The sequence below is a fragment of the Varanus komodoensis genome, unplaced genomic scaffold, assembly GCF_004798865.1.
Source record: "Varanus komodoensis strain SLA01 unplaced genomic scaffold, ASM479886v1 scaffold55, whole genome shotgun sequence".
NCBI classification, from domain to species: domain Eukaryota; kingdom Metazoa; phylum Chordata; class Lepidosauria; order Squamata; family Varanidae; genus Varanus; species Varanus komodoensis.
The window spans coordinates 4,911,698-4,933,602 of record NW_025336157.1 but is presented as its reverse complement, the minus strand read 5'-3'; the positions used below and the strand labels follow the sequence as shown (position 1 = coordinate 4,933,602).

General features: G+C 51.5%; 1 protein-coding gene across 1 annotated transcript in view; it reads right to left on the bottom strand.

Moving 5' to 3' along the window:
• Window positions 1-5,183: 5,183 nt before the first annotated feature.
• KCNN3 (potassium calcium-activated channel subfamily N member 3) overlaps window positions 5,184-21,905 on the bottom strand; it is a 60,732-nt gene continuing 44,010 nt past the window's right edge. The window contains exons 4-7 of the mRNA XM_044448491.1: window positions 18,069-18,179; window positions 14,193-14,320; window positions 13,507-13,576; window positions 5,184-10,088 (exon numbers count right to left, since the gene is read on the bottom strand). Of these exons, the coding sequence (XP_044304426.1) occupies window positions 9,120-10,088; window positions 13,507-13,576; window positions 14,193-14,320; window positions 18,069-18,179 (1,278 nt within the window). The 3' untranslated portion in view covers window positions 5,184-9,119. The remainder of the gene's footprint in view (window positions 10,089-13,506; window positions 13,577-14,192; window positions 14,321-18,068; window positions 18,180-21,905) is intronic.

The window sequence follows — 21,905 nt, the reverse complement described above, 5'->3', positions numbered from 1 at the left end:
AGGACACTGAACTAGATCATTGTTTGATCCAGCTAAGCTCTTAGGTTACTAGTCCTCATGAGAGGAACGGAACGTCCATGGTCAGAGGCAGCCAACCGTTGAGCATCAATAGCTGGACTTGATTTTTTTTCAATGTCTGGACAATCCATCTGCTTGTTTTGTCATCACAGCCCCCAGCTCCTTTCCAAGCAGACCCTGATGGCATCGGCTCTCCTGAGACACAAGCAGGACCGTGCGTGCGAGTTCTGAATCTTCCAAAAATAATGAAATCTGGGTCAAGTTGGAGTTCCGAGACCAAGATCCATTTGGCATTCTTCAGTCTGGGTGCGGGGCAGCTCTGCCGTGGGCACCAGTGCCGGCAATTGGCCAAACAGGCGGGGTTTTTCCTCTCTAAAGGAACTCTGCAGCGAAGCAGGCATTCAGCCATGTGCTGCTGCTTCCCCAAAGCCAGGCCCTATTAAAAACAGAAAGCCAGGTGCTGCCACGGCAAAGGTGGCACTGGGGCGGGGAAAGGCCTTGCACTTCTAAAAGGCGAAGCTCGGTGAAATGCCGGCTCTTAATGAGGTCTCTCCAGCTTGGGAAACGGAAGGGTCAATTATGTTGCCTCCCTGTAGCGTCTTAAAGACCTACATAAAGGTGAGATGTGGGTGTGTGGGGGTGGGGGTGTGTGTGTGTGTGTGTGTGTGTGTGTGTGTGTGTGAGAGAGAGAGAGAGAGAGAGAGAGAGAGAGAGAAGGGGGTGTAGAAAGGAGAACAAGCCTTCCCTTTTAAAATGCTTTCCCAACTGGACAGGGGGAGAAGGGAAACAGCCCCTTCGACTGTAGCAGCATAGAAAGCATGGAACTTACCATCTCCAAATGATCTTGGACTATGACTCCCATCAGCCCCAGCCAATATGGCCAGGCACGGTGGGCTCTGTAGTCCAACACCACCCAGAGACTTGCGCACAGACTAAAGGAACTTGAGAGCACACATGGGCTGGGGGGCATGGATGAAGCACAGAAAGAGAGGAAGCAGCTTTCCAGGGCACAGAAGGGAAATGCTTTGCCCTCCGTTTGCTCTTGGGCAGTTATGCCCCGGAGGTAGACTGGCCTTGCATGGGGAAGCTCTGCTCACTGACCACCACTGACGGACCTGATGCCAGGTGCAGGCTTTGGAGGGTCTCCAGCCTTCACTTTCGGTTTGCTTCATCACCCGCACGGTCAGCCACTTTCCTCCTCCTCCTCATGGCCCCCACTTGCTCCGTGCCTGAGCTGGGAGCAGCACCCTTTGCCTTGATTCTCCCCACTCTTAGGCTGGAGCAAGAGCCGAAAGGGACAAGTCCAGGCGTTCACGGGCGCAAGCACCCTCTGCACGCCTCTTCCTCCTCTACAGGTTTGTCCACTTCTCATCTAAAGCTGCAAGGCTGACGGACGGTGCCACCCAGCAGCAAACTCCAGATGTAAAATCGTTTCAAAACCCACAACAGCCTCCTTCCCATCTTCCTGGGATCCTTCCGCAGCTTTCCGCTCTGAACCCCTCTTCCTGAGGTCCCGTGCCAACTGCCACAGAGAGACCAAACCCCTTTGGACTTAATCCAAGTCACAAGCTGGGACTAGACCATTTCAAGCACTCATTTTTCAGACGCCACGAACCTAAAGCCCTGCCGGACTCAGTCCCAGCGTCCACAGAGTCTGCCATCGTTCACACAAGCAGCCACAAGCAACAGCACTCTTCGACCCTGGTGCATACAGACACTCGGCTACTGGAGGTGGCACAGCGCCATCTGGGCTAGTAGCCATCAGTGGCCTCCCCCTTAATGAATGCATCCAATCCCCTTTGAGAGCCGTCCAGATTAGTGGCTATCATTGTATTTTATGGTAGGGAATTCCGGCATCATGGAATGACCTCAGTGGGTTCTTCTAGTCTGAAGTCAGAGGGAGAGAAAGTCTCTCCGGATTAGCCTTGCCACTGGGCCATGCTCTCGGGTGCTGTCATCCAAGCTGGGAGTCCTTTAGCCTTCCCTAAAGGAATCCCAGGAATTCCGGCCTCTCAATTCCGACCTCTTCCGCCCAGGGCAACCCAAACTCCCTTTCCTCGGTGCATTGCCAAATATCCAGCTGGCTGGCCCACAAAAGATGGGGGTGCATTTGCGATCAGTCCCGATTCCCCAGGTGGTTTTTCTTCCGACCCCAGAAACAATCATGAGGGGCAAGCGAGGGAGTCCCACGGCCTGCCTCAACAGCTCGATACAAAAGAAGTACTTGAACGTTACATGATCATCCTTTATAATATAGCAATATATTTCATAGGTAAAATAAACTATGGTTATGTTTTCCCCTAGTAATCTTATTATTAATTTAAAAAAAGAAGAAAACAGAAAGCGAGCAAGACAGTCCCGCCCCCCCCCTTGTTAAGTGCAGCTTCTGCATTTAATGAGCAGTCGTCCGAGCGCCAGGCATGGGGTGGCAGCCGCCCTAGGAAAGGTGCGTGGCTGACCCCTCTTGGGTGGGGGATGCACGGACAGGAATTTGGGGGGGGGAGGGCATGGAGAGCTGCTGGAGGGGTGTAGTCGGAGGTGGTGGGCCAGGTCGCCGTCCTCTGCCCCTCCACCGCCTCTTCCAGGTTGGCCACGCTCGGCTGAGTGGGATTATTAGTAGAGGGACGCTATGGGAAAGCCGTCGGGATCTGGGTGGAGGCAGGCCGTGGCGCAGCACGAACCGCGGGAGGGGAAGCGACGCTGGCTGTGGAGGGGGGTGGCCCGCCTTTCGAAATTTAGCCTCTTGTGCTTTTCCTTGTTCGCCCACCACTGCCGCTCGCTGGAGAGGGAGCGTCCTTCACTGGGCCTGCTTCCGAATGGTTTTCCTCAGGCTCGGAGACCCCGCGGGGTCCAGGGTGTGTCACCCTGAGGCCAGGAGATGGCTTAAGGTTTGCTCCAGGGCGACTGTAAGACCAACGCTGCTTGGCATGAGGATTCCTCTTTGGAGACAAAGCACACATTTTGAAGAGTGTGTGTGTGTGTGTGTGTGAGGGGCCAGCACCGGGAACAGCTCTGCCAGGGCTGTACCACTCGAGAGGACAAGACGGGCAGGCAGCCAAGGGCCACTGGTGGAACGTGAGAAAGGTACCTTGCACCGCTCCTCTGAACGTGCCCCTTGGGGCAGGAGCCTCCTGCGACCTTCCTGAGCCTCTCCGTCCCCCCGCCGCCCCTGCGCCTGGAGTGGCACAGTCTGAACGGTTACATTCAGGAAGATGCGCGCGCGTGTGTGTGGAGCCCCTCTTGGTCCGAAGGCTGGGCTCCACGTTGGAGAACCATCAGCAGCCACTTTCCAGTGGCAGACAAGGCTGAAGGCAGACCAGGGCAGAAGGTTTCGGCTTAAAGCTTTTGCTTCCAGTCGCTTAGGAAAGACACAGAATGAGGAAAAACCACGCCAAAGCCGGGAAACTGCCGAACCATGAGCGATCGGGGGGGGGGGGGGGGGGGGGGGACCATTTGGGACCTCAAGCAAGCTTGATTTTCAGGGGACGCTGGTAACACGCCCGTGAGAGGGGCCCCCTACCCATGGTGGCATTTATCCTGAGCTGTCCATGGTGGCGAATGTCAGGACATCAAGCTCAGGATAAAAGCTGCAAAGGCTAAGGAGCCCCACTGCGTCAACCAACCCCTCCTGCCGAATCGAGGGGTCGCCAAGCTTGCTGTGCCACATACGCTTCCTCAACATGCATATTGCGTCCCCCCAAAAAAACTGTTAAGGCATCAGATTTGCGTATTTGGTGACAAGAAGAGTTCCTCATAGCCGTTCCGATTTAGCAAGAACACCTGGAGAACGTTGTCCAACGAGCCCAGACATCACTAGAACACTGTTCAATCTGGCACTGTAGCTGGTACACACCAACCTCTTCGAATACTTCAATGTATCGTTCATTCCCTCGGAGCAATCACGCTATACAACTCAACCGAACGCATCTTGTGACCCTTCCGGGGGGGGGGGGGGTTCTCCAAGGCCCGTGCAGTTTTGTCCACGCTCCCCTTTCCAGCGGAACGTGCTGTGCTCGTGGCAAGCAATGAAACCCACAGACACGGATGTACAAAGGATGCCTTCCCCTACATGGTACCCTCAGTCCTGCCAGCTCAATAGCGGCTTTCGGGTGGCTCCCAGGGGTGTTTCCAGGGGCAAGAGCAAGGTCAACGGAGAGACAGATCTTTGCCTGGTGGCTGGGAGTGAGTGGAGCTAGCAAACCCTCCAAAGGGAGGTGAAGACCCAGTCCTTCCCCCTTTTAGTATCACTGTTTAGCCCCACTTGGAAACTGGCAGTGGAGTAACTTTTCTGGGCTAAGAGCCAAACTAGATCCGAAGTGGGAGAATCCAGAATCAATCAGGAGTGGGGCTCCAAACTAGGTGGAGGGAGAAGGGCGGACGGGAGCGAGTCCCTTTCCTGAGCTGCTCTTCCACCTGTCCGAAAACTTCCCCCTACTCAAAATTTGCTCTCAGAGGGCCTGTGCCCTTTGCTATGCCCACAGCCTGCTTGAGATAGTGAGAGTCTCATCCGGACGATGATGCATTTCCCCCATCAAATTAGCAGGCTGTGGGCAGGTCGGGGCTGCTTTGAAAATAACGAAGGCAACAGGGCATTCTCTCTGGCTTTGCCTACATCAAATGTTTGGGGCCCTTTATTGATAAGGCTGGAAGGACAGAGTCGCTTCCTCAGCCAGTGAGGTAGAAGCGTAGGACCAGCGGACCAAAGAGGGCCTGACTGCTGTCCAAGGTGCTGAAACTCGCATCGGGCTGAACTCGTGCTCTTTCCCACGCGGTGGGGCAAGTCTCAAAGGCAATCCGACAGGAAGCTGTGCTTAACTGCTTGGGGAAGGGGCTGGCTCAGTGCTTAAGCCTGGCCCAAGAACCGGGAGAGCACCTCCTGCAGTGCCGAGGTGGTCTTGGAGAAACACCTCTTTGCTGCACCCTTTGAAGCCGCAGCAGGGGCCGTGCGAAACATTCTGGGCTACCTTACAAGGCTGCTGTGAGGCCAAGACGGGGCCACGCGAAACACGAGTCCTTCGGCATGTGGGGAGAAAGCCTCTCCAGAGCTGCATTCTGGCACCGAAAGACGGCTGAACGCCCCCTGTTCACCATTGCAAGAGTAACTGGGCATTGTTGTATCAAGAGCAGGCAGCTACATTTCCCGGATTCATAAAGCAGGGAAAGAGTAGAGAGTTTTTTTTTAATATCAAAACACCCACAACTCCCCCCAGGGTTCATGATGGATGATTCTGTTCTTTGTGAATTAAGATTGCCACCAAAACATTCAACAGTGTTGCTTTATTGGCCTTCGGGTATACCAGCGTCAGTGTTTAGAAGCGGGAATGGCCTTGGATGGCTGTTGGGCCAGATTCTGAATTTTCTCCTAAATGGTCCACCCCAAAACCTCTTTCAGATAGAGCCGCCAGCTCAAACGTGGCACCCTCCAGCTGTGTTGGGACTTCGGTTCCCAGCATGCACCAACTAACTTCGGATAGGGCCTCCTCGTCATTTTGGCCTACAGCTCCAAAATTTGCTACTCACTGCTGGCTCTTCTGATTGAGGCCATGGTGGGCATGTCGTGAGCGGAGCCGGCTGGAGCCGGGGGTCAGACTAGATAGCTCAGGAGGCCCCTTCTGACTCGCCCTGTTTCTATGTTTCTGCCCCAAGGACCAAGCATGCTCCGCCGATCTTAACAAGATGACAGGGATGACGGATTCCCTCAGATGCTACGCTTGGCTGATGCGATTCCCAGAGAGGGATTAAAGGTGGGCTGCACCCTGAGCAGATTCCTAAATGTTTTGTGCTGAACCAGCCCTGGGCAGGGGGCGGGGAGGGGGGGAAATAAAACCGCCATGTCACCAGCGCTGCCAAAAAGAAATAGCAGTGGGCGTCAAAGGCGCTCTTCCCCGAAGGGCTGCTCGTTTCCTAAGCAACATCAATCGAAAGGGAACGCACCTCCTACCCATTGTGGGAACGTAGCAGGTTCCTTCCCCTGCTCCCCACCCCCCATCCTGTTTAATCTGCCTTTGTAACGTTTGGAAAGCTGCACACCGCTTCTGAAGGGAAGTTAGACAAAAAGCAAAAGGGAAAGAACCCCCCACCGCCAGGCTGTTCCACGTACCTGGGGCGGCACGTCGGCTTTTTGCTTGCAATTAACCTGCGCTGCAGGCAGCACGTAATTAATATCGCCGGGCAATTACACGCTTGCTTTGCCTGCTCAAAAAGACATAAAATGTCACCTGTTCAGCTTCCATCCAGAGGAGCCAGCATGGTCCCCACAGGGCTTGGAAGCAAAGCTCCAAGGCCTCCCCGGCTGAGTGCAAAGCCCTGGACGGCGGCCAGCCGTTCGGCTGACAAAAGCTGGAGGTGGGGTTGGCACTGAGGATGAGGCTTAAAACGGGGACTGGGGCCTCCCAGAGGAACAGCCTTTTTGCTCCGACAGGATGCATGGATTCGTCCCAAACCGGCCAGCTGGAGTGGAACTTGGCCTCCTGCCTTCTGGCAGGGCCTGGCCCCTTTGTGCCTTGAGAACGGGCAGTATTCCAGAAGCGGAGAGCAACGCAACGGTAACAAAGGCCAGATAAGCTTTAAGGCTGCAGACGCCACAGCGCAAGGTCCTGGCCCATCAGCAAAGCCTCCACGCTGCAGATTAACTACTCTGGATCTCTCCCCAGAGTCACAAGGCAAGACTTTTTACATGTCTTGCAGGGGAAAAAGAAAAGAAAGGAAACAAGACGCCCTTGGAAAGATTTTTCCAATGAACTGGGGTGAGTTCTCGGAGTTATTTTTCCAGCCCTCCTCTTCAGCCCCTCGCAGTGGAGAACCGGAGGCCTGGAAACGAATTCTTTGGTGTGTGACGTTAAGGCTGCATCAAAGCGAGGGTGCCGGCATGGAGCTCATATTCTATACCAGCTTTTTGGCAGCCCAGCACCCTCTGGGTTGTGCTGGACGACAGCTCCCATCACTCCAGCTGTGTTGTCTGGGGATGATGGGGGCTGCAGTCCTACCTGTCCAGAAAGGGAAGGCCTTTTCACAGGAGTGCTCTGATGAGCCATTGACGAATCCTGGAGTTGTTGAAAACAGCCAGAGGGAGACTCCAATGAATGTCCATTTTTGTGAGTCCAACCTGTGTGTGGGCATTTTGCTCGTGTGTGCAGGGGATTGTACTAACACAGACTTGTACTAATCCAAATTAATGTATATTAGCACATCTGCGTGTGTGCGCATTAGAACTAATGCACTTTAGTGCCAAGTTCTCGAAATTCTGGTAGAAAGAATCCGAGTCCAGCAAGGAGCGGACGGCAGAATGAAAGATGGCTGAAAATCTGCAACAGACAGACAGAATACCTTTAGCAAAACCCAGGCCTCCCTGGTCTATCCAACTCTGCTTCCTCTGATCATGGGCGATGATGCTCCTAAGCTTAAGGCTAAGGAAAGTTGTTCCTCATCTTCCGCAGCTCAGGCTTTGAAGCCGATTCTGGGGGCTTCCATGCACGAAGCAGCGGCACCCCCGCTGCCCCCTCCCCCCCACACTTGCATATGGACCCTGCCTCTTCTGGCTGTTTGGTCCGCGGACTGCAGTCTCTGCTCTATCTCAGGGAGGCCCTCCATGAGGTCTACCAAGGCGAGAGCGGCGAGGCCGTGGTGTGCTTTGCAGCCCGACTCTCGACGGTGTAAACAACAGAAGGGAACAAAATGTTTCTCCATTACTGAAATGAGAAAACCAGGACTGAATTTTGGCCTGAGAGGCCTGTGCATGCGCCATCCACCAACTGTCCTTCAGACAAATTTCTGGGCCCCGACATTCGCATTCAAAGCACGTGTCCCAGGCTTGGGCTGGTAGGTATCAGGGGCTGAGCAAAAACCGAAATGAAAAGCAAACAACATTCAAGGCAGACCTTCAGACTGGAAGCTGCCCAAGCCTGGTGTACTCTTTCCAACACCTCCATCATATTCCCTGCAAGAGAAGGGTGGTGTCCATCCCATGCCACCACATGGAGAAATGGCTCACAGATGGAGCTCCCAGAAAACATGAGCTTTCTTTTGAAAGAACAACAACAATCCACAAGCATGGTTCTAGTCCATATGGATGAAAAGCTAGCTGAAAACAGCAGGGGCAGGATCTCAAAAAGGCTTGGCCGATTCTTCAGAGAGCTGGCTGATGCTGTGAGGGGAAGGAATAATCTAGGGATTTCACGCAAGAAGCCGTGACCACTCAGGTTGTATAAAAACAGACGAAGGATCATGGCGGTGGCCTTGGCTAACTGTGCAATTCTTTGAAATCTGGTCACTTGTACCCTGCTTCTGTGTAGCAGCAACCCAAACCTCAGTGCCACAACCTGCTGCTGCAGTGGTGGAAAAAGAAAAATATTTAAAACAAGGCAGAGAGAGAGCGAGAGAGTGAGAGAGCGAGCACGTGCAAGAGAGAGCCTCTGAATTGTTTGGAAATAAATTGAAAAAAACCTGGAGGCATGTCTATGCTGCAAATGTTAAGCCTTTTCATAGCCAGAGCTCTCAAGCTAGGCAGCCTGAAAACCTGTGACCCAGCTCCCAAGCCTGTCCCTCAAACGATAATTCCCAGGAAGGTTTGTGGGAAGAAAAGCTCTAGTAAATTTTAGAGAGAGAGAGAGAGTGAGTTGGTTAAAGACAGGTGTAAGTTCAGAGAGTGGATCAGCCCTGGAGAATCCGAGTAGCAAAGCAATCTGGAATTTTAGCAGAGTGTTGGGAAAGTGCCGTATGTGGAACTGAGAGCTGGACAAGAGAAGGGACGAGTGCGGAGTCGGGTTGGCACTGTGGTACATGAAGGATACGATTTCAGAGAACCGCTGGTGGGTGCGAAGGCCTGGGAGAACCCCCTTGCAAAGCCAAATGAAACCCAAAGGAAACTCTGCTTCCTCGGATTCCCCTTGGGAAGGTCCAGGTGTGATCCAGCAGGGAGGCATCACTCCAACCAGGAGCTTCCACTTCACCTGGAGCCGTGACCATCGTCCTGGCCGGCCTCAAGCCCCCATCTGCTCTCCGCCCACGACACCGAAGGCCTCTGGGGGAGAATAGTTTTGGCGGCAGATGGGATGGGGCGGCTTCTTGGTTCTCCGGACCAGCTTCAAGTTTGCTCTGAGACCTTATGCAAAGGTGAGACCTGCCTGCTGCCTTCTTTGTAAAACCTGCTTCCCCCAAGAGCAACCCAGGACAGACCCCTGCCCAGCTCCCACAGAGACCTTTACACACAAGGAGGCGCAACGGCATTCCCTTGCTGGGATCCGGCTAAGAATGCAGGAGAAAGGGAGGAGATGGGGGCCAAGGCCCGTTCCCCTCCTTCCTCCCATTTCTTCTTTGACTTCTGCTGGCAAGACCGGGAACAAACAGAGGGGAAGGAGGAAGAATATTGGAAAGGGGGCAGCACGAAGGAAATGGATAACCCCAGCACCGTGGGGTCCGACACAGTGGAATGGTCCTTCCCCTGCCCTGCCCTGCCCTGCCCTGCCGCGCCCCGGCTCCGTCACGTCCGCACCCTCGGGTTGGCTTGTGTTCGATTTGAAGACCTGAGATTGAACGTGGATTCCGGAAGTCCACCAAACACGGCCGGCGAGGGACTCCGCCGAAACTGCCTGTTCCTTCCCGCCCTCCCAGCCCTGCTCCGAGGCACCGAAGCCGAGAGCGTACTGTTCTGGGTCCCCGGCGACCCCGAGCGGCTCGGGTCCCTCCAGCCCCCTTCTGGACTGGGAACGAGCTGCCCCCACACAGAGATTGTTAAAAAAAGACCCGCGGGCGGCAGGAGACCCCTCGCTGCAGTTCAGCAACTGCTGGAGCTGGTGTAGGGGGTGGGGAACGAGGTGGAGCTGACCCCCAGGGGACTGTCCAGGAGCGGCGTCTGGGGGGGCACCCACGCCCATGCTCACCCCCCGGGCCTCGAGCACGGCGGCCAGGAGCTGCTGCTGCTGCTGGCGCAAAGCGTCCGTGATCAGTACGGGCAGCGAGTTGAAGCTGGCGGAGAGCTGCTCCAGCTTGGACTCCAGGCCTCCCATCTGCTTCTCCAGGTCCTCGCTCCGGTCGTTCAGGTCTGTGATGAGGTCGTACATGACGTTCTGCATCTGCAAAGAGACATCGGGGAGGGAGATGAGGACAGGGCAGCCCCACACTGGCTTTCCTTTCCGCTTCCATGCAGAATCTTCCTGTGAAGCTCAGTTTGCATTTAAAAGGCAATCGGGGTTTTACTTAACTCTTGGACCCTTCTGCGCAACTACCTAACACCGAGAAATTCTACCATATATAAATAATTTGCACAATTTGATCTATAGAGCAAGAAACTCAGCTTCCCTGGAAAAAAATAGTACATTATCCTGGAACAGTGTTCTAATTCTGGGAGGAGAGTGGCATTGTTCATTAATATGTTTTCATGCTTACCATTGCAATCATAAGGACTAGGAACGTGATTTAAAAAAATGAAACTAGAGTTCCCTCGATCGAAAAATTTGATTACCCCAGTTGTACAAAGGCTGCATGGATTTATGGGACTTGTCCTACCAGACGGGAAAAAGGAGATGAGGTGAGATTGAGGTGAAAAAGAACTGGTTGCTGGTGAGCAGAGCTTAATTTAAATTCTGTAACTGGGTTTCGCTGGCAGGATTCAGCCTGCAACCTGTGCCCTGTACAAAGTAATTTCCCTCTAATAATAGCGAAGTCCCAACTTCTGGAATTACGAATAGCTCCCAGATCAGATATGGCAGCTTCCAATCTGGCCTGAACCTTCCGTTTGGGAAATCATTGCTCTTAAACAATGTGGACTGGGTGCTTTGCCGGGGAATAATCTTCTTTTAATTCAATGTTTGATTTATCAAGAATCTTTGCCAGGAGGTTGGGAGGAAGGGTGTGGTTTTATGGGATGGAGCAGACTTGCTCAAAAGCTTCCTTCTCAGTGTGTTCTCAGGATGATTTCCCAGGATTCAGGCACTCCGACCGTGTCACGGCACAAGCTCTCCCACACTGCCTGATTTCCGCAAAATGCCAAATCGGGACGAGCAACAGGAGGAGGAGAAATGGCTTGGGAATTTGAATTAAAGCGGTGGGGGGTGGGGGAAGCAGGTGGAAAAAGAAAGCGCAGCCGACACAAACACAAAGAAGCCAGGCTTAGTAGGTGCCATGTGTAGCGTGGCTTTGCCAAGAGAACTTGGTTTCGTGCAGAAGGCCACAAAGAGAAAAAATGAAGGACCCCCACCCCACAAAAAAAAAAGAACAGGACAGTTCCAGAGGCTGCCAGGGAAAAGGGTCCTGTGGGAGCAAAGAGGGTTGAGAGCAGTATCCTAGGAGGCAGAGTCACTGTGGATCGCAAGGTATCGAATAGCCTGGCATTTCTATTTCCCATTAAATCAAGTGCCCTTTTTGCGGGGGCAACGGAACCGAAGGAAGATGGATTTTATCAGAGCTGAAGAACGGCATAACCCGTTCCCCGGACACTCCATTTCCAGGTTAAGGGGAAAGCCTCCCCGAAAATCTCATTGTCTTTGTCTCCCCCCGTGCCGCTAAGCACACACACGAAACAGAGGAGTTGCCATTTCCTGAAACTGCCATGCTTCTATAATGTTCAACTGCCAAATGTCTCGTCGGCTGATTTACAAAGACCATCATGATTATATTTGACTGCATTTGTATCCCAGGCTTTTCCCTCTTGTGAGGAACCCTTAGGGGGCTTTCCTAATCCTCCTCCACGGCGATTTTATCCTCACAACAACAACCCTGCAATGTAGGCCAAGCTGAGCATGAGCGTGGGGAGCTTTGTGACGGAGTGGGGACTAGAACCCAGATCTCTCTGGTCTCCGAGCAAGCACTCTAACCATCAGGCCACACTGTCTCTCAAAAGTTACAACATCGACATACAATGGAGTAGCACTGGAGATAAGTAGATGCTTTTTGTTTGTAAGCCAAATCAGATCTATGCAAAATTACAAAATGTGAGACTAGAATAAAACATTGTAGGGAAAACGGAGCTCAAAGGACTATGCTATTGTAACAAGTACTGATCCCGATGAAAGATGTGAAAAGTGGAGGTGGGAAGGAGAGATACAGGAAGAGCACTGGCATTCCTCCTATTCCAAGGTAAGGGGGTGGAATTCCAGTCCAGAAAATGGTGCATTTTGTGGGGAAGGCAGGTTAGGCAAACCTACTTCTGCTCGAAACGGGAGCTTTGTTCCTCCGAGAGAAGACTGCCTTTCCTTCGGAGGAAAGGAAGGAAAGCAGAAAGCAGAAAGCAAAGGGCAGAAAGCAAAAAGCAGCTGGAACCATGCAGCCTTCCTGCCACCATCAGCTAAGCCCCACGCCATAGGGTGAGCCGTGGGGCAGGGCCCCCGGAGGCTCTCAGGGGGAGGAGGGTGGCGGACGCGAATTCTTTGCTGCAAACCGGCAGGCACACGCGGCTACCCACAAGGGTGGAACGAAGCTTGTAAGAGGTAAACGCGTCCCACCCCGAGACACACGCCACCATTCCCCATTCAGAGCAGGTTCGAGCAGAGCAGCGAGAGATGGATTACCTCTTTCCATGGGGTTGCCTGGCAACCGAAGGCGCGGGGAAGCCCGCACAGGGTGGAAGCTCTCCGAATGTTCCCGGCACACCCTCCCGCACACACCTGACCTCAGCGCCACCCCCCCCCCCTTCAGGATCTCTGCAGATGGCCAAGCAGGAAGCAACCTCCGAGCCCTCGGCCCATCTCGCTCCGTCCTGCTTCCTCTGACCGGCAGCTGCTCTCTCATTCCAGGGGTGAACCCCTTCCGTCCCAAGCAGAGGCTCTACTGCTGAGCTACAGCCTGCCCTTTGAAATTAAAAGCCGAGTTTCCAGTCCTCATGATTCAGAACGGAGGCTGCTTAAAGCAAGGACCTAGGAAGCTGGCTTAGATCGAAGCAGACCCTTGGTCTAGCCAGCCCAGTGTTCAGCAGCAACGGCGTCCCAAGATCTGAGGCAGAAAAGGGTCTTTCCCCATCACCTGACCCCTTTAGCTGGAGACTGAGCCCGGAGCCTCTGCAGAGAAGCAAGGCTGCCCTTTGTGTCGCAGCCTTTGCCCTAAAAATGGGGCAAGATTCTAGTCCTCATGGCTCTGAGTAAGGGCCGATTGAAATAAGAACATGGGAGTCTGCCCCACACTGAGTCCAGCCTGGTACGGCTGACACAGACTGGCAGGAGTGGCTTGCCGGCGATTCAGGAGGGTGTTTTCTCAGTCCTGCCTGGAGATGCTGTGGGCCGAGCCGAGGACCACCGGCCTTCCAAGTTGTCTGTGCGACAGCAGGCGCACCCCAGAGCAGGAGCCCTATCTGGTCTCAGCAGCACCCCTCCCAGCAAAGGCAATTTGCAAAAGGGTTCCGTCCTTCTGCCTGGGACGGCAGGGCGCGCAAGATGCTGCTCCATCCTGGACGCAACCGCACGCGTGAACACACACGCGCCCCGGAGTCCAGAGTAACCTGCTCCACCGCCTCGCCCCGCGTGAGCCTTCGGAGGGACCCGGGGGAAGGAGAAGAGTTACCTTAGAAAGATCGACCAGGGTGTTGGCTTGGTCACTCAGTTTCCGCTGCTCCATCTTCACGCCCCTTAACCTGGAAAAGGGGGGAGAGCGACTGATGGAGGCCTTTGGCATGCCGGCATCAAAAGATATGCCCCCTCCCTCCCCCCCTCTCCCCAGTGATCCTAGTCTGAGCACTCCTCTTTCCACTCTGTCACTGGATCCCAAGGAGGGCTAGAAACCTGGCACGTTGGACAGAGACCGAGACAGCCAGTGCTACCAATGGAATGCAGGGGAAAACTCAAATGTTCAGCCCCCATCTCCACTCACCCTACACCTGCCACCGCACAAGCGCCTGCCGGCTAAGTGGCCTACAGAGCATCTCTGCGTTTGGCCCTGGAGCTGAAAGAGGCGGAGCATCATCTTCAGAGGAGGCTGCCTGCTGCAGCTCTGTATGAATTACTGTTCTGGCTGTGCTTGCCAATGGCCTCTGCACAGGAGGGGCAAATCCGCTGCCTCCCATCCTTGGCTGTGACTGGATGGTTCCCTCCCCCAGAGAAGAAGACCAGCCCTTCTGCACGGCACCCCTTGCTCCCGCTGTCCCAGCCACAAACCTTTCCCGCCACCGCCACCGCCCCCACCGTCCTTCTGCCGGAGATTAAAAAAGGAGAAAGAGGAGGAGGAAAGCGGAAAAGAAGAGCCGCACTTACTGGTGAATGGCTTGAAGGAATTTCCTCTGGTGTTTCCGGACTTTGGCATGATCGATCTTCTTTAGCAACTTGGTGTGTTTATAGATGAGCCAGGTCTCCCGTAAGACATTGGCTGCGGCGTTCTTGATCTGCGGGGGCGAAGCAGAGAGTCAGCCCTGCAGGAAGCTCTAATCACAAAGCACTCGGCCCGTGCCTAGAAGCCACACTGCACACATTCCAAAAGCAGGCCTATTTGCCACAGAAGCAGAGTCGGGGGGCACACAGAGATGGTCAAGTTCGGGGGCCCCTGGCATGGTGTCTATAGAGGGCACCCTCCAAAGCAGTGCCTGCAGGCATCCAACAGTTTTATTGTTTTTCATTTTATTGTTGGAATCTAACCCTGATCCATAAGCTTCAACCAAAGTGAACCCCAGAAAACAATCCATTTCAAGTTGGCCTCTACAGCCACCTGTTCATAGACTAAAAGCATCGTAAAGTCCTTCCATCCACCACGTTATAAGAGTTTAGTGTTTATCCTTCCAATACTGTTAAGATCAAAAGGGTGCAGGGCATCCATTAGCAGCCAAGTGAATGCACAGGATCCATTTTCCCTTCCATTTGCTAATTTCCATGAAGTAGGTAAATCTTGAAAGAGCGTGAACATCAATGAATATTAAAGACTGTCCCAGTGCAGAGTGGACCTGTGTGATAACCTTCTCGCCCCAGAGAAGCAACAGCCGAGCATTGCCAAAACAAATGTTTACGAAAAGCATCAGTTGCATTGCAGTGCCGACAATCAAATAAATTAGACAATCCCGCATCAAAGAGGCATTGTAATATCAGTAGACACAAAAAAAAAAAAAAAAAAAGGTGCAGCCAAATGATCCCAAGGAATGAAAGATGGCAACACCAACATCCAAAAGTGTTGCCAAATCTGCTTCCCAGCCATTTTCTCCCAGTGATATTATTTTATTATTTACTTAGGACATTTATAGGCCGTCCATCACTGTCATCTCTGGATGGCTTACAATAATATAATATAAATCCTAAACAAGATAAATTAGTCCCATCATTTTCTCCAGAGCTGCAAAGCCCTCCAGTTTCTGCCTTTTAGGTACGAAACTTCTCTTTTCCTGGCTAAAATATACCCAGCTCTTTTAACCATTCTTCACTGAATTTGGTTTCCAGATGCCACACGATCAGGAAAGAGCATTTCTAATAGCCTTTTCCAAGCTGGTGCCTTGTAGATGTTCAAGACAAGGATTCCCAGCTTTCCTAACTGTTGGCAATACTGGCTGGGGCTCATGGGAGCTGTAATCCCACAGAGCTGGAGGGAACCTGGCTGAGGGAAGGTTGTCCCAACTGCTGAACCACACAGTCTTTCTGTCAGCAGCAGAATGAATAAAAAGAACCACAAAAGGTATACAGTTCTGACCATCTGGCCGATCTTTTCAGGACTTGCAAACAGGCTGATCTCATTTTTCATTCATTCCTTTTTGTTTCTTTTCTTTTTAGAGTCAAATTTCCTTCAGCAGCCACCATATCCTTCTTCAAACCAGTTCCTAATAGTGCCCTGTTGTTTTGTTGTGAGGTTTTTCTGCTGCTGTTAAATGATTAAAAAAATAACAACAATAAAGATCCTACCCTCCTGTTTTGGGAACTGGCACAATCGTGAAGCAAGAGAATGCAAAAAAAAAAGCCATCTGAAGAGACAGCGCATAGATACATGTGCTGGCCAAGAAAGGGGGTGTAGGTGGCAGGAACTTGGAACAATCTATTAACACACTGATGTTGCCCTGCCGAATCGCTCATCCCCCACCGCACACACCTTGGTTTGACATGCAGAAGAAGCTCCTCCACAACCTTTGCACAAACAGTGAGAGCTGGGAAACTTGTCATAAACAAGGCCTTGGAATAAACCGCTCCCGGAAAGTTAATTTGCTCTGATCCTGCTGTGATGGACACAACACACACCCGCTCAAGACAGGCATTTCTGCCTCAGGTGTGGCTTTATCAATCATTTGGGGTTTCCCCTCCTCAAAGAGGGTCTAGGACTCTCTCGCAGCCAGTCCCATTCGCCCCTTCCCATGGCCTCCGGGAAGGAACTCTGCCCTAGAAACTATCCTTCTCTTCTTCGCCTTGCTTTTTAAAAATTGGAGACAGGGTCAAGGGCTGCCCTTACCACCAGGTGAGGAAAATTACGGGGAGAGGCCTGGGAGGAAGCGATTCGAATAATGAATCTGGCTGGGCGTAGGGAGGCGGTGAGGAGTGGGAACCACGTGGGATGACGGAACTGCTAGGCTGATGCAGCTTCTCACTCGGAAGCCACCAAATTCATCTCAAGCTGGACGCACAAGGAAAGAAATCAGCTGGAATCTTGGCTATCTTTGGCAGACCTGTTGGGCTGTCCAGAAATATTGGGCTAAGATGGGACAGGCAATTGGTGGCCCCCCCAAAAGTTTCACCTCCCACTGGTCCTACCTAGCATAGCCAATGGGGAGGGAAGGCCAAACCCTCTGGAAGGATGCATGCTTTGTTTTGTGGTGAATTTTGCTATCCTGTTTGCATCCCATCGTTCATTCCTGAGAGCAGCCTCTTCGTTTCCTCCTCGCAACAACCCTGTGAGGTAGGTCAGGCTAAGAGTTAAGGAATGGCTGGGTTCAGACAGCATGACAAATCCGTTTTCTCTGCTTCCCCACACAGGAACCCTTTCCCCCCTCCCGCAGGTGCCCATCTGGCTCAAATCCATTTCAGGCCGCATGGTCTTCGTTTCATGAGATGCCTCGCAGTTAATGAGTATTGATTGTATTCGCTGCCTTCGGCCAGTAAAATGCTCATTCAGTTGTTTTTCCATGATGGCAGTTTTGTGGAGTTTATGGATTGGGAAAGGTGCCTTGAGACTGTGCTGGATGTGGGAGAGTTTTGCAGAATTTAAGGTGGCGGAGAACATACGGCCCCTCGGTCCATTTAGCCCAGTATGGTCAACACTGATGGCGCTCCAGGGAGGAATTTTCTAGCACTTCCTTGAAATGTGCGAGATTCCACCTGGTATATCTGCATGCCAAACAAGCAGCCCACCATGATGGAGCTACAGTTCTTCCCTTAAAAATCAAGCAAGACCGCAGTCCTCATGAATCTGCATAAAGGGCTGATTTACACAGGAACACAGAAAGTTGCCTTATATTACGTCAAACCACCGATCCATTCAGTTCCTTACACAGAATCATAGAATAGTAGAGTTGGAAGGGGCCATGAAGGCCATCGAGTCCAACCCCCTGCTGCTGCAGGACACCAATTCACACCACCCCACTCAGATGGCTGCCCAGTTTCTCCTTGAATGTCTCCAGTGTGGGAGAGCCCCCCACCTCTCCAGGCAGCTGGTCCCACTGTCATGTTGCTCTGGCAGTGAGGAAGCTCTTCCTGATGTCCAGCCTGAATCTGGGCTGCTGCAACTTGAACTGATTATTCCATGTCCTACACTCTGGCATTAGCAAGGAGAGATCTTGACCTTCCCCTTTGTGACAGCCTTTCAGGGACTTCTAGAGGGATCTCATGTCCCCCCTCAGTCTTCTCTTCTCAAGGCTGAACATGCCCAGTTCCCTCAGTCTCTCCTCACAGGGCAGTGTCTCCAAACCCTGGATCATTTTTGTTGCCTTCCGCTGGATCCTTTCTAATTTACCTGCATTTTTCTTATATGTTGGGTGTCCAGAACTAGACACAATATTCCAGGTCAGGTCTTAAGGTCAAGACTGACTTGCAGTGTGTCTCCAGGAGATCATGCAGGGGAGGGACTTCCTCGTCCTCTGCGGGTTGGCCCCTTTAAGCAAAGCTGCTGGGGATCCAGCCGGTTGCTCTGCCCCTGGCCCCCCCTAGGGACACCCCGGCGAGGCTGCTTACCCGCTTGGTGAGCTGTGTGTCCATCATGAAGTTGTGCACATGTTTCTCGGCTTTGGTGAGCTCCAATTTTCGTGCCACGACAGCCACCACCAGAGCAGTGCAGCCAGCCCCCTGGTGGAACAAAAACGAGTTAGCCACAGACCGGGGCCTGCCATGGTACGCAACCCAAGCATTCGAGGGTGTGTGGATTCAAGGAACTTCCCCTGATTACTCTGGGAAACCCGCAGGGCAGAGCCAAAGTAGACGTGACTTACAGCTACCCTTCCCCACCCCTCCCCATTTATTATTATTATTATTATTATTATTATTATTATTATTATTATTATAACATTTCTATGCCGCCCTTTGCCGAAACCTCGGGGCGGCTTACAACATGATAAAATACATTGAAATACAATAGTACATAATAAATTACCATTAAATACAAAAATACAAAAAATACATTGATTTACAAATATAAAATTAAAATTATCAGATTAAAATAAAAATTGCTGCCAGGTGGGGTGCCTGAACAAGACACACAGTGCGGAGACAAGGGTTAAAGTCCCTGTTCCCTCATACGAGGGTCCTATGGGGCAGAAGGTGTAGCAGCTCGATATGTATTTAATGCAATGTCTGTATTGGTCCATCTTTATATTTTAAGCCATTTATGATTTATTTTATTTATTCATTTAAAACTTTTATAAGCCGCCACCACATGTCTTGGCATCTTGGGACGGCTTACAATGTAGAATTAAAATAAAACAGTAACAAGTACAATAAAATTATATAAAAACAAAAAACAAAAAGTGACTGTTAACGATAAAATTAATTTTTAAAATAGTCATTAAATAAAAAGGTTTTAACCTGGCGCTGAAAAGAATATAGACTCGGTGACAGGCGCACCTCTCCAGGGAGCGCATTCCATAACCTGGGTGCCACCACAGAGAAGGCCCTGCTTATGATACTTGTATGCTTTAATGTATTTTAGTAAGATTTATGTGGAAATGTATCTTAAATGCTAGCTTTGTAGAAAAATGTTCAATATGTTAATATGAATGTTTTTATTCTGTTTTATATTGTACACTGCCCAGGCAGCCCTATGGGCCAATGGGGTGGTGGTGTAATAATAATAATAATAGTAATAGTAATAGTAATAGTAATAGTAATAATAATAATAATAATAATAATAATAATAATAATAATATATTCAGCTGCTTAGAGGAAGCAGGTTACAACTAGGAAATGGAACTCTTAAACCAAACATAAGCAAGTCAGCTATATTTTTTCTGCAACTAAAAAAACGGGATTGATTCATGATTGTCACGCCCTGCAAGATCTGGATTTTTTTTTGCAGCAACAGAGTCTCCAGGTGCATTTGGGAAAAATGCCCGATTACTTAGCCTACTCTGCAACTGTCCTCCAGCATGGAAATCATGGGATGGCAGCGAACAATGTACTACAAGATGCAACGTACTCCAATGGAAAAGGAAGCATCCGGACTCTGGTTCCGGAAAGCATTCAGAATGCCTCAAATCCACCAGACATGCAAACGGGCTCTGCAGACAAGCTCTTGCAAAACCCGTCTCTTTCCTCCTCTGACCTCAAGACCCTTCGAAACGGTACATGTGCCTCTCCTGTCCCACTGGTCCTCTCGCCAGAACGGTGACAGCTGGCCACATCTCTTTATCTAAGTGACTAAATCCCAGTCAGGCTGGACTGAGGCATGGCCCATCTGGCGCATCTGGGAGAAGGTGTGAAGAAATCTTCTCTCCACTAAGCACAGACAGGTGTCACAGCCTGAAAAAGTTTGGACTGAAGTGCTTCTTAGGCCTAGCAAGAGGAGTTCAGAGTGGGCACGCATCTGCATTCAAGCTTAACAGAAAGCTTTTTCCCTCCCCACTCCACACACTCTCCATCCACAGAGATTACCGGCGCCGGTAAGTCCATCTCGGCACAACAGAGTCTAATTAACAGCCTGGTCTAATCTGAATTCTCAAATGTTCCCCTAAGACCCAGCCCACTGGGGTTGGGCGCTTCCGAGCGCATGAATGCGCAAGACCACATCCTCCATTCCCGCTATGGAAAGCGGCTTTTAAAATTGCCATCTCAAAAAAGAAAAAGAAAAGAAAAGAAATTGCCTTGTTATAGCATGGAGAGAGAGTGAAGGTATATAGGAAGCTGCATTTCAGGAAGAACTGCAGTTCGGCTTAGCTGAGTGGAAAACAGCCCACACAGGCAGGGTGGCCCAAACCCTGATAGCAGAGGTGTTGAATCTCAGGTCCAGGGCTCCAGGGACGACCGTGACTCCATCTCCTGGCCCTGCCAGGCTTCTACCAGCCTTTACCTGTCCGCTGGTTTCCCAGCTTTTCCACTAGTTTCTCGCCCCCATTTTAAAAGGCTGAAATACCTCTCCTAGGTTCTTACTGGCAGAAAGCGGAACAGAATTTGGCCCTTGGGCTGAAGAGGGCTTGGAGCACAGCCCTGGCGAGACTGGATGCAAGAGGTGGTCAGCTGATGAAACCCGGGAGTACGAGCACAGGGCCTCGGGGAAAGCCACCCTGAGCGCTTGGCGGAAGGACGGGATATAAATGCTTGTAAATAAAACAAAAAAGAGATCTCCAAAGCCTTCCCAGCCAGGCCAGGCCCCCCTCTGACCTTGCTCTAGCTTATCCGTGTGATTTATCCCATCCTGCTCCCCTGCATTGCCCAGAACTGGCACAGCTGATGGGGTGCAGAGGGACAAGTCAGCTCCAAAGGAGTCACATCTCTGGCCTGATCCACTTTGGACCCTGGCACACTCACCTTGAGTTCCGGCCAGACCTACTTTCAGCCATGCCCACTGCTTGAAAGTGTCATGCACGCACAAATACACACGCACACACACACACGGAAAAGGCTCTGTTTCAGTCGGATTAAACTACTGGCCTATGGCAGCCTCAGCCTCCTTCTTTCCCCCTTCCTAGCAGATCAAGAAGAGATGCTTCCAACTCATCTTAGATTTTTTTTAAAGCTGGCCAACCAGGCCTGGCTTTGTGATAAAGAGGGTAATTATGAAAGTCAATAGCAAGAAGCATCCAAATGTCCCTGAGATATGACAGTTTCCTCGTTTTTTGCTTCCAGGGCACGTTCTGCTTGGCCAACTTTCTGTCGGTCCAGAATATCTGCAAAGCTTTCTTGCTCCACATTTTTCCTGTCACTTTTCTTCACTGCTCCCTTTCCACATCCATACATAAAAAAGAGCCTCCCAGGCTTGCTGTTTTTCTACATAAACCTGTTGCAAAGTTCCCTTATAGGGGACTGGCTCCAGCCCCTCAGTCGCTTGAGTTGCTGTTTCTGACACCTTCTCCAACTCCTCGAGGGGCAATGACCAGAGTCGGACTCAATATTCCGCCTGAAAGCATCATGTGGGTGAAACGGTTTTTGGTTTTAAATACGGAGCAAGAATGCTGGAGTGTTGGCAGCAATGTACAGTTTTCTGCTGGCTTCCTCTTTCCCTCTTGTTCCTGAAGCAGCAGGGTACCCCAAAGCTCAGTGCTTCTATAGCGAAGCGATCTACCAGCCGTGGCAGAGAGGAAACCCTGGGAGGCCGAGAGACTTGTTTTCTGGATGAACTGCCAAAAAACGGCCACGGTTACTCAGGTCTGAACTGTATTTCTCCCTTATTGCAGGGTTTGATATAATCCAGCATGGGTATTCTGCAGCTGTGCCACGGCAGTGTAGAATTCTGCACGGAGTACAAGATTTCCTCCGTCTTTCTTTTAACAGAGTTTCCATCTCTTAAGCCAAGGATATTTCATCTTGTTCATACAGGAGACCCAAATACCAGGGGGAAGGGGATTCCAGTGAATAGCTGAT